This window comes from Acyrthosiphon pisum, chromosome X (genome assembly GCF_005508785.2).
Source record: "Acyrthosiphon pisum isolate AL4f chromosome X, pea_aphid_22Mar2018_4r6ur, whole genome shotgun sequence".
NCBI lineage: Eukaryota > Metazoa > Arthropoda > Insecta > Hemiptera > Aphididae > Acyrthosiphon > Acyrthosiphon pisum.
The window spans coordinates 122,713,751-122,730,664 of record NC_042493.1 but is presented as its reverse complement, the minus strand read 5'-3'; the positions used below and the strand labels follow the sequence as shown (position 1 = coordinate 122,730,664).

Below are 16,914 nucleotides of genomic sequence, written 5' to 3'. Positions count from 1 at the left end.
TTTTTGGACACCAGAATATGATCCACTCATCACATTTGCTCCATCATAGCACTGTGCTATACATTTATTTATATTGTGACATCTCGAGACATATTGCTCATGGCTCGAGAGTCATGTGGGTACCCGCCGGTTTTGGGCAAGGCCGCCAACCACGAGCCGAGACCTGAAGGGCCGGAGCGTCGTGGATTTCTTTTCTTGTTTTTCTTTTTCTTTTTTTTTTGTAATAGTAATTCAATGATATATATTCCAAGGATGGACATATGGGTGACAGTAATGATAATAATAATAAATAAAAACTCAATAGACAAAATAAGGTATTTGGGCTGGTTATATTGATTTGGTGCCGAGAAAGCTCGGACGGGCGTAAAACTCGGTCTTAATAAAATAAACGGCAATAATATATAATATAATAGTGTGAATAATAATAATTAATATATAAAGTGTGATTGCGGCAGAGGTGGTAGTGGGTGCGGCGGTGGTGCGGGAGGTTTTGTACACTGACGCGCGGCGCATTACCAATACCCGATAATATAGTAATATAATAGAATATATATATTTACAACTGGCCTTAACATACACTGAACGTTACAGAAACCCCCCAATTGAAATTGGGTCTAAGACTGAGACAATTTCAATTTAATAAGATACTGATCAGGTAAGTTAAGGGCATTTTGAGAGATACAGAATAATATGATAATATAAGAAAATAATAGAAATATAATATAAATAAAATAGCGAGCATAAAATATCAGCCAGAAGTAGACAAAACAATCAAACATCGATGTTTTAATATGGTTTTTATGAAACTTTCGACTCTACTAACATTTGTCGATGCCAAGTGGTTCATTTATTATGATTTTTTAAAAAGTCAACATTTTTTGAAGTATACTCATTTATACAAAAATTCTAAAGTTTAAAAAAACATTTAAGCTCTTTAATTAAACTTTACCTACGTAACAAAAATAATGAGATTTTAAAAGTGTTTAGATCTTAAGCAACGTGGCTTGAAGAAATGTTATAACTATCCAATTTTTTTTAAAAACCATATTTGCAAAATCACTATTTAAAAAAAAATAGTATCAAATCTGTTTTGAAAATTTTTAATTTTAGCATTAAAACATATATTGATCAGAACAAAAGTTATTTCATTTGTCAGGTCTTTATCTGTTACACGATGTATAGGCAAGTACACCTGCAGCAGGGAGCAATACTGTTGTGTTCATATTTTTATTTAGAATCGAAATAAAAATAAAAAAATGTTATGGACATGTTGATTACACATTTACACGTGACTGTATGTTATAGCAAACAAATTTTATATTCAAATTGTGTGTTAATTTTCATTTAACAAATTTCCAAACCATTCCTTTCAATTGTTACATTTCATTTTCCGTTATAATAGGTGTAAATATCTCGTCCACTATTATTATTTTTAAATTACGCATATTTTATACAAATTCTGATTTTTAATTGTAGTCAAAGACGATATTTCTCAATACCTAGAAAGAAAATATTCACAACGTTTTGAAGGACTATATTGCGACACATCGACTTCTGTTTTTCGAATGAAAGCCTCATTTTCTACTGTAAATTATTTGACGGATCATTTTTCTGAAAATACGGACTTATCAGAAACGATATTCGTACGAGTGGTTTTTTTTAGTTATTTCGCTTTGTGTACTTAGGATAATGGGTTTGTAATAGATATGAGGGACACGATGGCACTTTAGTGACTAATATATTAACGATTTCTAAAAATGGCTCAATTAGGTACTTAAGCAAAATAATAGATAATAGAAATAATAATTAGATAAAATTTAGATTTTTGTTAAATCATTTTTAAGGACTATTGTTCTTAGTACAAGGTACAAACATTCTATAACATGATAATTTTTCTGAAAATGTCGGCGCATTGTTATATTCGAAATTTTAACGAAACTGGTGCTTAGTAGTTATTGTTCTTCATTAAATACTAAGGATGGTGAAGGATAATAGGTTATTATTACATTTTGTTTCGAAAATTATTCAATATTAATCCATAAGCATTTTTTTATCTTAAATAATCGTTTGAGCGTACGCCTTGACTAATATTGCATACTTAATTATAATACCTATAATTGAGATAGGTAAATTAATATTTAATATAATATTATCCTAAGTATCTAAAGTTTTATCACGTGCTGGGTGTTACCACTGGGTAATTCCCCAAAATCATATTATTCATTGTTGTTTGTTGTATCCTTTATATCATCTAATTAATGTGCATATTTGTTGTATAGAATGTAGATTGTCTTTTTACTCAATTTAAAAAAAAAAAAAAAGGATCTAAAGTAGAATAACTCAGAAAAATTTCGTAAAAATTTCGATAGCAGCACGACAATATTTTAAAAAAAAATTGTCAGACTTACAATTTGTATAAAAAAATGTTACTTCTCATTCGAAAAGCTTAAGTTGGTATCGCCCCAAGAAGTTGTGAAAAATCGAAGTATTCAAAGACGATGTTATCGTCTTTAAATACAATTAATAATTCATAAAAAAACAGAGCTTGAATAAAAGCGCAACTCAAACATAACATTACCACGAGGTGAGAATTCCTAAGAAATCACTCTTCATATCATATCTTTGTGACAGATCGTGTGATAAAAAAAAATCAAATATATAGTTTGCACAGTATAAAGACATAATAAATTATTCGTTACACTGTACATTTTTTGTTTGAACATATTTTATGGTTGCGAGTACACATGCATCGATATTTGTCAATATATTATTATACGCGTGAAAAAATCCAAATACCATCCGAAGTCGAATAATTATTGTGCTAAAATTACGTCGAAAATGTATCTATACTTAACGCCCCTCAAGTAAAACGTCTAACCGAAAACAGCAAGCAGAACATATTATTAATAACGCAACGTGGCCGACAAACGCAAAATAGTTTATTTCACGAGAACTTCACCGAAGTAATTTCGTCACACACCTGCGAGCTACAACACGATAAAGTTTCACGTATATTGCTATAGCGTTTATTTGTAGCACGCGAGACGTTTAAAACAAAATCGTAACACCGAAATCCACAAATCTCTAATAATATCATAATACCTATCTCTGAAATTACTTATTAGGTTCTGGGGTTAGGAATTTACGATTTTTATGCATTTTGCAAGGTGTTTTGTACTTCCTGTTTCATTTCATAAGCGTTTCGTGTAATTTTGAATCGGAGAAAAATGTTTTTATCTAGAATTTATTTGCAGCTTTTAACGATTTTAGATTTTAAGGCAATTTTTCATCGTTTAGAGCATTTTAGGGTATTTTTAGGACATTCCAACGCGCCAGCGAGATTTTTAGCCAATCGAATGTAATGATTTTTTAATCGTAGACTTTCAAAAGGATCCGTACGACGTCCAAATACAGATCACCAGCGGCCACAGAAAATTAAGTGTGAATTACTACAGTTCTGTGCAATTTTTGAAAATGTTCGATTTTAAAGTCATGTTTGGTCATTCTATACTGATTTTACAATGATGTGGATTTTTTTTTTCCGTTCGCATACACGACACATAGTTGGAATGCTTCGATTTTTAACTTCAGTATCCATTCTGGTGGGTAAGTGAAGTTGCTTGGTTCAAATCAAACATTTTCAGTAGTTTTCAAAAGGTTTGGGAAAAACAAATTGTCCACTCGACACCTATACTGTACAGCAGAGTGGTACCCACTTTCCCAACGTTTTTTTTTTCTTTATTTAGAGCCTTTACGTCCGTATGCATAGTCGGTTTATGTGTCACATAAGTAGAGACCAGATTTATATGAGCTTAAAATCTTAGAAATAAGATGTTTCCTTGCTCTATTTTAATTTCATCAAAATAATATTTTATATTATGCAAAAACATTGCTTTTCATAAAATTGAATTAAATACTGAAAAAAAAAACGAACAAAAGGAACAGTTTATAAAATGTATGAGATATAGTTAAATCAATAATAATCTTTGAAACAATTATTGAAACGGTAATTTTTAATCTATAATAAAATGGTGATATACTGGCGTACCTACCTATATTGTTTAATTATATTTTGAATTTGTGATTGTAGCACATAGTTACATACCTAAAGTTAAGTTTTATTAATTCAATAAACAATAAAAATAACATGTTTTAAATTACATAAGAGACGTAGAGAATAATTGATTTTCTTTTCAATTTGCATCATTTCTTAGTCATGATAATATACCTAATATAATAAATATATTTTTGCATTTTTTTTTAAAAGCCATTAGATTTTCTTATGAAACATTCAAATTAATGCCCAATATGCCAATATATCTCTAAAACATGTTTTTTCACAAACTATTCTTAAACTTTGAAATATTCTTTTTTATGCGCTAAAAAATCTTGAATATTAGTTCATAGGTAAATGAATCGTCGAGTAAGGTTATCCAATTGGAGCTGCATAATCTCAGTAAAAACATGGGAAAACATAAAATTCCGATCTATATACACATAAGACATGTCAAGCTACAGCGAAACCTCGATAACTCGAATCGCTTAGGGGCGATAAAAAAAATTTTAGTTATAGAAAAAATTGTGTGTACTTATTGAAATGCCAAGGTTCTTCACTTCCTTAGAGTTATCGAAAATTCGACTTATAGACGTTCGAGTTATCAGGTATCGCTGTATTTTTTGTTTGACATATAAATAGACTATGCATACGGAAAATAGTCTTTTAACACTCAAAATCAGTTTTGAAATTGTGTTATAAGATTTTTATTTAAAAAAGTATCATTAATACTTCCTAAGGAGGTTTTTCCCTAATCGAATATTAAATTATTTTTAATCGTAAATTTTCGATCGGCCTACGACGAAGTTAAAATCGATATTACCAATATCGATGACAAATTGATTTCAATTTCTGATTAAAAGTAAACGTAGAGATTATGAAATTGTGCAAACCTTTTTTTTTTAAATTAAAAAAAAAATTGTTTGGCTCAAAACGAGTGCAATTTTCAGCGCATTCCCTGCAACCCTAACTATATATGCTCTGTTATTTTTATTTCGCTCCTAATATTTCGAGTAAATCGATTATGATCACTAAATTACCCATACCTATTCTTCTGCCTCGGCGATTGCAATGGACTTACCGCTTATCAGATACGAATGCGAATGTCCTCCGACCACCGCGTCCACTCCGTCCACTTCTCTGGCCACACGTCTGTCCATTTCTAGACCGGAATGTCCTAGCGCTATTATGAACTCCACCCCGGCGCTTTTCAACTTGGCCACTTCAGTCCTGACGCTCTGAACTTCGTCGGATATCTGGACTCTGCCCACTTTGTTCGTAAACTGCAGCAGTATATTGTGGATTATAACCGATTATATAGGTGATATAACGTAATAAGTAATAGGTACACGGTATTACAATTTTCAGGGGAACTTCCCCCTCCCACCAAGACACGTCAATTTTTTTCTGAAAATTTATATTGATATCGAAAAAAACATTCAAACCAATAATTTATACTAAAATAATAATCGTTTTATAATTAATTGTACGTGCAAATTAATTTAAAATTTTAAATAATAATTGTAGCATGCTAATCGATATTTTTCCTCTTAAGGGGGCTGCAGCAGATGAAAAAAAAGTGACTTTTAGACCGATAAGCTAGACATGACTGGAAACATTTGATTCGACAGATTTTAATTTTGAAAACGGATTATGATTGATCAACAAGTTTACTAGGGAATGGTCAAGGCGATTTTGAACATTTTTTTTTCATCTGTGATATTCAAGAATAAAAAGCAGGTAAGTGGATGACGCTCTGCTGTACAGTAGATTACAAGTGGGTCATTGTATAATGGTTGTATTATATTTTAATTCAATGATATAATATCATCGTATAAGAAAAACGATTCTGAGCGGAGACGGTTTGTCAGTCTGGATATTTTATATTTTGTTATTATTTATTTTATCATGTAAGTTGAATTAATATTAAAATATGATAATTTTTTATTCGTTTCTATGGTGATAAACAATGCGTTACAAATTAAAATCCCATTTTTAGCGTTTTTTTTTTTGTAATTTTCCGGGGGTTTTTCCCGTGGCATTAAATAAATATTAAGAAAATCGAAAAATGACCTCTCTAAAGTACCATCTTGATCCAATTTGCTAAAATATGAGGTACTTGTGTTGAAATCGAAACACTCCTTCTGGAAGAAATTTTGTATACAGGATATAAAAATAAAAATAAAAAATAAATAAAAAAATAAACACCATTGTAAAAACAATAGCTCCCTCGCTCCGCTCAGAATCTAAAATATCGAAAAAATATGATATTTTTGAATTTACATTATTCATTATGACACTAACAATAATTGGAATATTCAAAATCGCTTCGATCATTCTCTAGTAAACTTGTTAATCAATCATAAAGCGTTGTCAAAATTAAAATCTGTCAAACCTGACTATTTCAGTTTTGTCTAGCTTATTGGTCTAAAAGTCACTTTTTTTCTTTAACTAGAGCCCCGCTCAGCCCCTTTAAGGTTTATTTTATGATACGAAATTTAAATATATTGAAAAACATTATGACAAACAAAATTAATGTTTAGATTGGTCAAATCTACATTAGTTTTGATTTTGGACAAAACCTGCTGCAGCCCCCTTGGCCCTTAATCATAGATAATAATATATTATCATAAACAAAAATGTTAATTACATATTTATGAATTGTATTTTACAACCATATGTTTTGCTTTTATTTAAATCTACTTTAATACATATTACATAATATCACTTATTAGAGAATGAATGAAAAAAATTTAAAATATATTATTATAAAAATAAATTATTATTTACATATAAATAAAAAAATATCAATTTTTTTCTGAAAATTTATATGAATATCGAAAAAAACATTCAAATCAACAATTTACACCAAAATAATAATCGTTTGACAATTGATTGTACGTACAAATCGATTTAAGATTTTAAAATAATAAATGTAGCATGCCACTCGATATTTTTTCTCAGCAAAGAAAATTGAAGAATCCTAGATAATATATTTTTTTTGTATTGTTGTAACTGAGATTTCGGATTAGTCGGATAATTGGATTCAAGCCACTTAAGCCAGATTAAGCAAAATGTACTTAGATTGACAATTGCACGTTGTACAATATTCATAGGTCGTGTCTCGATAACTCTAAAACCTCGATTACTCGAAGGTTTTTCTTGCACCTCGGAGGGTTTTTTGTGTCGTGTTCGACGTATGAACTCGAAAAATACACAAGGGGAATTAATTTTCATAATAGGTAACCCTTGAGGTTCGAGTTATCGAGACTCGACTGCGTATAAAATTTAGTATTTCCCGCCTATTTTTTTATTAAAATCACAAACAACGAATGCAATCGTAAGATCGAAGGCGTCGTGTAGTTAGTTACCTAACAATAACGGATAGGTCTACCCCAATAACGCTGGAAATATACGGAAACAGTAAACAATACGAATAAACACTTAACGTGGAAACGAAACAATCGAGCGGTGCTTACTTCCGTGTCCGGTGTCAGGTAACCGATCACGCCTACGGTGTGCCCTCCGACCGTCAGGACCGTGGACGGCTGGATGTTCGTTAAACTCGGTTCCCCTTCGGTGTTAATGTTCGCCACGACTATCGGTATGGAACTTATGTTTGTGGACTTGAGGAACGGCGCCAGGCCTTCAGGGCCGTCTTCGAACTCGTGGTTCCCCAAACACTGTGTGAAAAAGTCCAAAACCGCTATCGTTATAGTATTTATATTATTATATGATTTACAGTCGGTGGTTGTGACATTTAATGGTATACAGGGTGTAACAGGAAGACCTGACAAAAAAAAAAAATGATGCTGCTTAAACGATTGCCGAAAATTGTGAAAACTATAATATGGTTAGTAAATAGTTTATGAAATATACTCTTATCAAGAAATTCCCAAAAATAAAAATATTTTGGAAAAAGTTACTATACGTTCTAAATTGATCTACCCCGAAAAATATTGATATTTTAAAAAAATCTAAAAAATAAACTACTTGACTTAGATACAGTTTCTTACCATCAAAATTGTTCTTTTAATCGGATTTACAAAATTGACTATTTTGAATTTTTCAGTATTAAAAAATAAAAATATTTTTTTTCTATGTTATACGTTTAGCCAAGTGACTGAATTATAATTTTTTTTTTAAATAATGATTAGAACAAAAGTTATTTCATATGTCAGGTCTTCCTGTTACACAATGTACATATCATATTAAGAATAATATTTAGGGATATACTTAGGTTGTACTAATAAGAGTTCTTGAAATTTTTGCTTAGAAATATTTCAATGGAATTCTGAAATATGCATTTCTGCAAAAACGTGTTTATTAATTTCGTAATAATATGTAAGGCTTACAGCTACATGGGATAGCACTAACTGACCAAATCTTATAAGTTTGAAGTTCTATAACTACTTAAAATATAACAGTCATGTAATCCAGTCTTAAATGGAATAAATATTACACGCATAATGCCTGTAAATATATTATAACTTACAATTTAATATTCTATACATTTAAAAATTGCATTTTTTTCGCAAGCAACGCAATAAAGGTTATATAGGATCTTATGGTCTTAGAGATAATTATGACAAACGGCTTAGGTCATTAACACAACATACCTACCACAGTTTATATAACAACTATAAATTAGGTAACATTGATAATAATGAAGTGTGATAGTTGTGTTGGCTTGTCAAGAGAAAATTGTACATTATTATGGTATCTACCAAATTTATTTTTCCATCAATGAAGTATTTAGCTGCACAAAATCTTTCAGTTTGTTAGCTGATATTTTTAAAAATAAAGAATTAATATAAAAATATATTAGTATTATGTAATTAATAATATGTCTAAAAATAACTCATAAAATGCATTCACCAAATATGCAATATTGTAATTTCATCATCATTTATATATTATAGTTCGAATTTGAATACAATTTGTCAAAATCACGAAGCTTGCAAATTATTTTGTAAGTAAAAACTTTAAAAATGTTCAATTTGTATAGTCAAACCTTGTAAATGTAACATTTAAGCTCTTCAAAAGTGGTTAATACTGTAACCAAAAAGTCACACTGATAATTATATTATATTATATTAGGTAATTGGAAAATTCGTGTAAAACTGAAAGACCTTTTTTCAATGGTTATTTTTGTATTAACACAATTTACTCATAGGAGAAATAAGAATGAACACTCACCTAACCTAACCTAACCGTGATGAGAGGCAAGAGCTAAAGTGCAATCGGTGTATCTCCGCAACAATATTTACTAATTTATGTTGAACACAGCCACTCTGATCTACAAGTTTTTTTTTGTTTGTTAGTAAATAAATCACTTTTTAAAGGTTTGTTTGTGATAAGTGTGATAGTTGACTTCAATATTTTTTTAACATTGATTGCACTTTAGCACGAAATATTGAGGCCTCATAATAAGAGCCAATGTTCGTTTTTGGAGAGTTTCCATTATGATTTCACCTATTCTGTGGTATAATCATAAAAAGTAAAACTAATAGAAATTAATATTTTATTTTAATGGTCGCAACAGGTTGCACAATATAATAATATTATTTTCAATCGGATATAATAATTTATACTTATAGTTTTGACATTTGATCACTATAACATATTCTTAACCTGATTATCCGAATTTAAACGATTAAAAAACCAGTGGGACCGTTTTGATTAAATGTCATATAAACAGATTCCATCAGACTAGGAGGGTGATCATATAGTTCATTATTTCAATCCCAACGTCAAAAAAGGTGTTCGTTAATGATTTTTTTTTCAGCTCACGAAAAAAGAATTTCATTTTTACATATTTTATAAATGAACAAGGGTTGCCATTATTTGTTTACATATAATGTCACTTTTATAATAATTAGTATATATACTGCCCTCCTAATAGAACAAGCTGTACGTCCAAAATCGATTTGTCGCTAAAATGAGTTTTTCTATGTTTTTCGAATTACGTATATTATATTAATCTAATTTCAACACAGTGTTAAACGTCTTGGTAAATGTCTGTGTACAACAAAATGCTATGAGCATACATTTTATGGCTTAAAAATATTGAAACTTGACTGCGCCAAGTTAATTTTATCTATCTCGACTTAAAACTTAACTGGTTACATTTTTTTTTTTTTTTTTGACAACTTTTAACTCGACTGGAGGCAATTTAATTGAATTAACTCAGTTTGTCACAGTTGATTATATTTTCATCAACATTTGATAATAACAAGTATATAGCAAATTGGCGAAGAAATCAGTAAGCCCTTCGCGTCCGGTCAAATGGTCGCCTCGGCAGGTTACGTCATACGGTACAATGCTCCGGTTTTAGACGATCGTCGCGAAGAAAATAAAAAATAAATATTCCGCAGACGAAACCGAGCTAAGTCGTATCGACAGCCGTCCGCTGTCGTTGCACTACTCCGCCGAGCCGGAAAGCTCAGACCGAAAACCTCCGGGATTTTCTCCGAGACGTACGTCATACACATATACATATTATATTATATCGTGGCCAGAAAAGCTCGCGCTCGACAGCGATATAAGATAATAAAATGTCACGGCGCGCATTCCGTTTCGGAGATCCGAAAAGCTCGTCTCCGCGACGCAATACGTATTGGATTTCCGACTCGGCGTCGCTGTACGCTGCACCCTGCGCGGGGGGAGACGGGTTCTAGCTGCCCCCGAGAAAAGGTTAATCGAAAAACAAATGTAAAAATGCCGACAACAATATAATATACTGTGTAAGCCCCGCGGTGCACCACTCACCGCAAACGCATATAATAATATAGTGTACTGCACGTATGCGGATCGTAGATAAATGTAATATTATTATACGACCCCGAAACATCCCCCTCCCCTTGCCCCCATCCGGCAATCGACCGTTTAAGTCGGCCGTGGAAAATAATATTATTATTATTATTTTTATAGCGGTTTTTTTTTCGCTCGTACGAACGGTCCGAAACCGTTTTGACCGATGTCGTCTAATATACCACATATAGAGTGTATTATAACGGTAAGACCTGACTGCAAATGAAATAGCTTATTTTGTTCAAATCGAAATATTTTTATGTACGTTTTTTATTTTACATACTTTACATGAAAATTCAAAACAGCCAATTTTCAAATCTACTTGTTAGACAAATCGTAAACGTTAATCAAAGTCGAGTATTTTATTTTTTACAGTTTTTTTAAATATCGACACTTTTTTTTTGGAACAGAATTAATTTGAAACGTCAAATTTTTTTTCAAAATAATTTTCACAAGTAAATCTCAAATCATTTACTATTCGCACTATATTTACTATACTTCACCATACTCTTAGACTAATATCGGTTTGGATAAAATCTATTGATTACATATAACCATATTATATTCATTCTTTATTTAAAAAATGGACGAAACTACACAAATTTCATGCTTTATGATTTTCAAACTTATTTTATAATATCGAATGGGTATTTATTTTTATTCTTTCAAACCGTTAATGGGTTCCACAGGTTCGCCAGGTGGCCCGTGTAACCTTACGTTATCTAACACAGTCGCGATGAATTAATGAATACATAATAATATCAACCAGCTGAACAACACATAAATATGGGCAAAGGTGGTCGTTTCTGACGAGGAGAAATCCACTGAATATGAAATCAAGACGGAGATAACACACAATTGTTTAAGTAAATAATACAATACAAATGAATAAGGTAATAGAATCATACATAATGTATTAGGAATACCGTCCGTTTCTAGGATAATATAACGTATACAATCCGCATCTATATAATATATCGTTGCAGTAGCCATTTTGATATACATGATTTAAAGTATTTGCAGTTTAGATATAACGGTGCGAAATATTTAAAGGAAGTTTATTAAATATAAACGGCCCGACAAAAGAAAAGAAGATCGAGTGGAGGTTTCGTGGGCCCGGGGAACAACGACGGTGCTATACAATCTATAGTTTACGGTACTAAAATTATGGTTTAACGATTTATAACAAACTACGCTAATATTTCATGCTTTATTGTTTTAAAATGTGGTTTAATAATATTGTTGTTATATAATGCGTGTAATAGGTAAGTTAATGACCAAAGCCGTTGCCATAATTACCGTTAAGGCTATAATAATTATAGCTTATAAGCTTTATAATATCATTATCGTTTTTCGATTCGAAAAATACAAATTTTAAATGTAGCTATAAAATATTAAATTTTAATGTATTATTATGTATATTAATATTATAAGCAGTTATATTATGCAAACGACATATCTAATAAAAATAATAAGTTTTCCATTGAACACTTCCATAGCTGTAATATTTTATACAGTTAGAACTCAGAACTTATACAGATACAAGTTCAGTCAGTCAGTGTGACAATCTAGTTATAAGTTATACGACTCCACGAAACATATTATTACACAATTAACGAACAAGTGTTTGGAATTTCATTAATATATTTTAAACGAAGGTAAAGTTTTCAAGTTTGAGCTATTTTAAAATGAAATGTATAATACTCGAACCCTATGCAATACAATATCAGTTTATGGGTTTAATTACTTTTTTTTTAAATCATAATTACAATTGATATTATATTTTGATTTTTTTATGTAAATATCTTTATTTCGATGGTAATGATTATTATATTATTATGTATAGACTTTCATTGTATATTATAATCAATTGCCATATTACGCTCATTACGGTCGATTTACTCGCAAGGTTACGAAACAATTAATTTAAAAACAATATTGTCATTTTCACAAAATATGTTCCCTTCCCTATTTTTTTTTAAAATGTATGAGAACTTTGAAGTTCTAAAGTACCAATCAGCTCCAATTAATTACCCAAAAGCTCCAAAGAAAATACACAAAAACTATAGGTTTGATACTCGTGAATTCTGATTTTAATGGTCAACCATTCAGACACAATATCTGCCGAATAAATTACAGCAGAAAAGGTACTCGCTTGAAAAACAGAAGTTTGTATCTCAACGGGTTACAGGACATCTTAGCGGTATTACGAAAAATCTCAAGAAAATATGGTCTTTGAGTTTAATGTTTAAAAAATCTCGCAATCGAGTTTTGAACAACTAAACTACATTGTTGATGAAAAATAAGAGGGAGAATGACCCCGTTGAGCTCTGATTATGACATATCACAAACCAACTCTAGATCTGGATTAAAGGAGGGGGGGCAAAGAGGCCGTGGTCCACGAGAAGTAGGTGCCTACGATAAGAAAACAACCTAGTCTTGTATTCTTGTCTAATCGGTAAAACAACTTTGTAAAATTCGAAATTATATTATTAATTAAATCTAAATTATTATCTAATAATTAGAAACTATATAGGTACTACACTTTAACGACTTTTATCGTCTGTCTTTAATTTTATTAAGACCTGTAATAATAACTGATAAGTTAAATGTAGAATATTAAAACAAAATAATATTTTGTTAAAATATATGTTGTATTTTATATAATATGATAATTTTTTATAATAATATTCTATAGAATAGATAACGTTATTCAATTATTTACGTTCTACAAATAAACTTAGTAATTTTACTATGATAAACGATAGTACTTAGACCAAGTGTCTGATGCTCGATTGCAATGTTGTCTTCCACAGTTTTAATGGGTACCTACCTACTTTATGGCTCGTATAATTTTGTACATTTTAAATGATGTAATCTCATTTGAAAAAAAATTATGTCTGTGATGAAAGTTTATACAATTATTATTGGCCCGAGGCTGGGCGAGTTAATGTAATTTTTTTAACTCGGTCCGCTTTTTTTATTTCAACCGAGTTAACTAATACCGTCGACTTGACTTGTCCGAGTAGATTTATAAATTAAGCTCATTAAAAACAAATAGAATATGCACGGAAATCTCGGATAAGTACTGTCCCCTAAGATGCGAGTATCTACGAAGTACCAATTATCACATAAATAAATTATAATGAGTGGTGACAATATATTACAGTAACGGACGGAGAGTTAAAAACAACTGTATAAGATATTATGTGCGCATAATACACCAACACGGCTAACTTTATGATAATAATAATATTATGAATTATATAATTTACGTTGCGATTACCTACTTTAAAGCAGAACACTCGATATTCAAAAAAGTATAAATGTTTTTGAAAATATAATTTTTTGTTGCGTGGTTTCGAGTCGTTACGAAAAACATAGAATTCAGATTTAGAATGAGTAGTTATTTTATGAGTTATAACTCATACAAATATTTAATGTTTTGATGAGTGGAGTAGTGGACCAACATCTTTCGGGGCAATCATTGACTTTAAATACTTATGAATCATAAACTAATTGTCTCAAATTCAATTTTTATGCACCGAAATATTAAATCGCAGTTGTGTTCAAAAAAAGTAAAAACTTAAAAAATTTTGAGCATAAAAAATATTAAAATAAAAATGCACTTATATTAAATTGTTTGTAATGTTGTTTTTTGCAATTAAAGAAACTTCGTTAAAGTAAACACATTTTTACTTTTTGAAATAATGAGCAATCACCCGGTATAAGTCGAAATGATCACAAATCGTGATATTCATATCTAAAACACTAATAATAATATTAATAATAAGTAGGTATTGTGATTACCTATTATTATTATTAATATAGTTAGTGGGCTGGTCGTTGTTATTATATTATCATTATACGGTCGACTATAATATGTTTCCTCTTATAGCTGCTATGTTCTAGAAGCTAATGCTATTTGTGAAAAGCTAACTAATGAAAATGATAATTTGGTTTTTGTCCACACAAGTATAAATATAAATCCGAAATATTCGTCTTAAAATATCTCATTTTCTTTTCTCACGACATTTTACATATTCTACGATCTCAATATACCTTATCACTGTGTAAACGGTAATGGACGTAATATTTGTATTGGAAATTTTAAAACAAATAAGTCGATTTAAAATTATTAACTTAGAGAGGCATATTATGTGTCAAGTAACTAGTTAAGTCAATTAAAACACCAAACCGACCAAGTGAAGTGTTGAAATTAACTAAGTTGACGCCCAGACACGTCTCTCTCATAAGAAAAAAAAATACTCGTCTGGATGACATGCAAATTCCAAATAAAAAAATTATAAATTGATTTTGATATAACGGCGTGTAGAGAAGCAACCGAGTTAAATCAAAGTCGAGTCAATCAAAACACCGGACCGGTAAGTGACGTTGAGAAGCATCGAAACTAACTTGACTTTTAACTATTGTTCACTCGTCCATACACGTCTCACGGTAATAAAAAAAATTAATATTTTCTGGACGATATGAATATTAAAAATTTACTTTATCAAGAACAAAAAAAAAAAATGTAAATTGATTAAATAACGCGTAGCGAGGCGCTAACGAGTCGCGAAGTGAAGTCGACTAAAACTCCTAAAACCAGTAAAGTAGAGTTGAGAAGCATTGAAATTAACTTCACTCTTGACTTAGTTGATGCCCAAATATAATAAAAAAAGATATTTTTCAGGATTATAATATGCAAATTCCAAATAAAAAAATGACAAATTGATTTTGATTATATTATGACGTGTAGAGAAGCGACCGAGTTAAGTTAAAGTCGAGTCAATCAAAACACCGGACCGGTAAGTGACGTCGAGAAGTATCGGAACTAACTTGACTTTTAACTGTTGTTAAAATCGAGTCGATAAACCCGGTAAAGTCGAGTAGAGAAGCATTGAAATTAACTCGACTCTCAACTTGGTCGATGTCCAGACAAATATAATGAAAAAAGATAACTGTCAGGATTGTTTGCAAATAAAAAAATAATTATAAATTGATTTAGATTTTGATGGCGCACAGAGAGGCGATCGAGTCGAGTTGTTAAAGTCGAGTCAATCAAAAAAACCGTACCGGTAAGTGACGTCGAGAAGTATCGAAACTGACTTGACTCAACGACACGTCTCGCGGTGATGTAGAAAATAATTTCAATTTAATCAAAAATAATTAATATCGAACCGCCGAGGGCGGCAAGTCGAGACGAGTTGAAATCGACTCGACACCCAAGGCGCGTTCACAGCCACGCCGTGTGTCGTGCCGCGCGAGGGATCGGTTATTATTGCGTGGTTACGAGTGGTAACCACGTAAGCGGGTTTAAAAGTCGAGCAGCATTCAATTGTCGGTGTGGTCGGTTGCAACTCGGTTATTATGCGCACGGTACCAAAAGAGTAGACGGTACTGATCCGATCGACACGACACGTCACACCGCGTCTGGTTAATACCCGGCATCGGGTTGTCGGTCACGTACCATGGCGTCCACGCCGAGGTCGCCGACCAGATCGGCGGCCGGCTGCCAGCGGAGCACGTCGTAGAACCGCGTGCCCTGGAACGTGTCGCCGGCGTACAGGTGGACGACGGCCGGCGGCGCTCCGTCCGCGGCCACCCGCGCCCGCTCGGCGTCCAGCGCGCCGCGCAACCGGGCGAAACCGCCGTGGCCGCCGGCCGCTCCGCACGGCCCGCCTCCGTCGCCGTCGCCGCCGCGGCAGGTCTCGTCGTAGTGCGAGTGCAGGTCGTTGGTGTGCAGGACGGTCAACCGGAACTCGCCCGGAGCAGCCGCCATCGCCGCAGCCGCTTGGAGCAGCAGTCCCAACGCCACGGCCGCGATCATCGTACTGCGCACCGCGGTCCCGCCGTCGGCCGTTATCAGTGCCGCCGCCGCAGCGGTGATAACGGATTCGGTTTCGTTATCAGTACCGCCGCCACCGCCGCCGTCGCAGTGATAACGGATTCGGTTGCGTTCCGAGCGAGCGTCGCGCGCTTCCTGTACCTGGACGCGCGATAAGAATAATAATTATACAGTCGTAATTTATTCCTACGTGACATGA

At 32.3% G+C, this 16,914-nt stretch overlaps 1 protein-coding gene across 1 annotated transcript in view; it reads right to left on the bottom strand.

Annotated features, from left to right (window-relative positions):
- LOC100164432 (protein 5NUC) overlaps window positions 1-16,714 on the bottom strand; it is a 40,034-nt gene extending 23,320 nt beyond the window's left edge. Inside the window, exons 1-3 of the mRNA XM_001944288.5 lie at window positions 16,338-16,714; window positions 7,534-7,737; window positions 5,136-5,337 (exon numbers count right to left, since the gene is read on the bottom strand). Of these exons, the coding sequence (XP_001944323.1) occupies window positions 5,136-5,337; window positions 7,534-7,737; window positions 16,338-16,697 (766 nt within the window). The 5' untranslated portion in view covers window positions 16,698-16,714. The remainder of the gene's footprint in view (window positions 1-5,135; window positions 5,338-7,533; window positions 7,738-16,337) is intronic.
- Window positions 16,715-16,914: the final 200 nt, after the last annotated feature.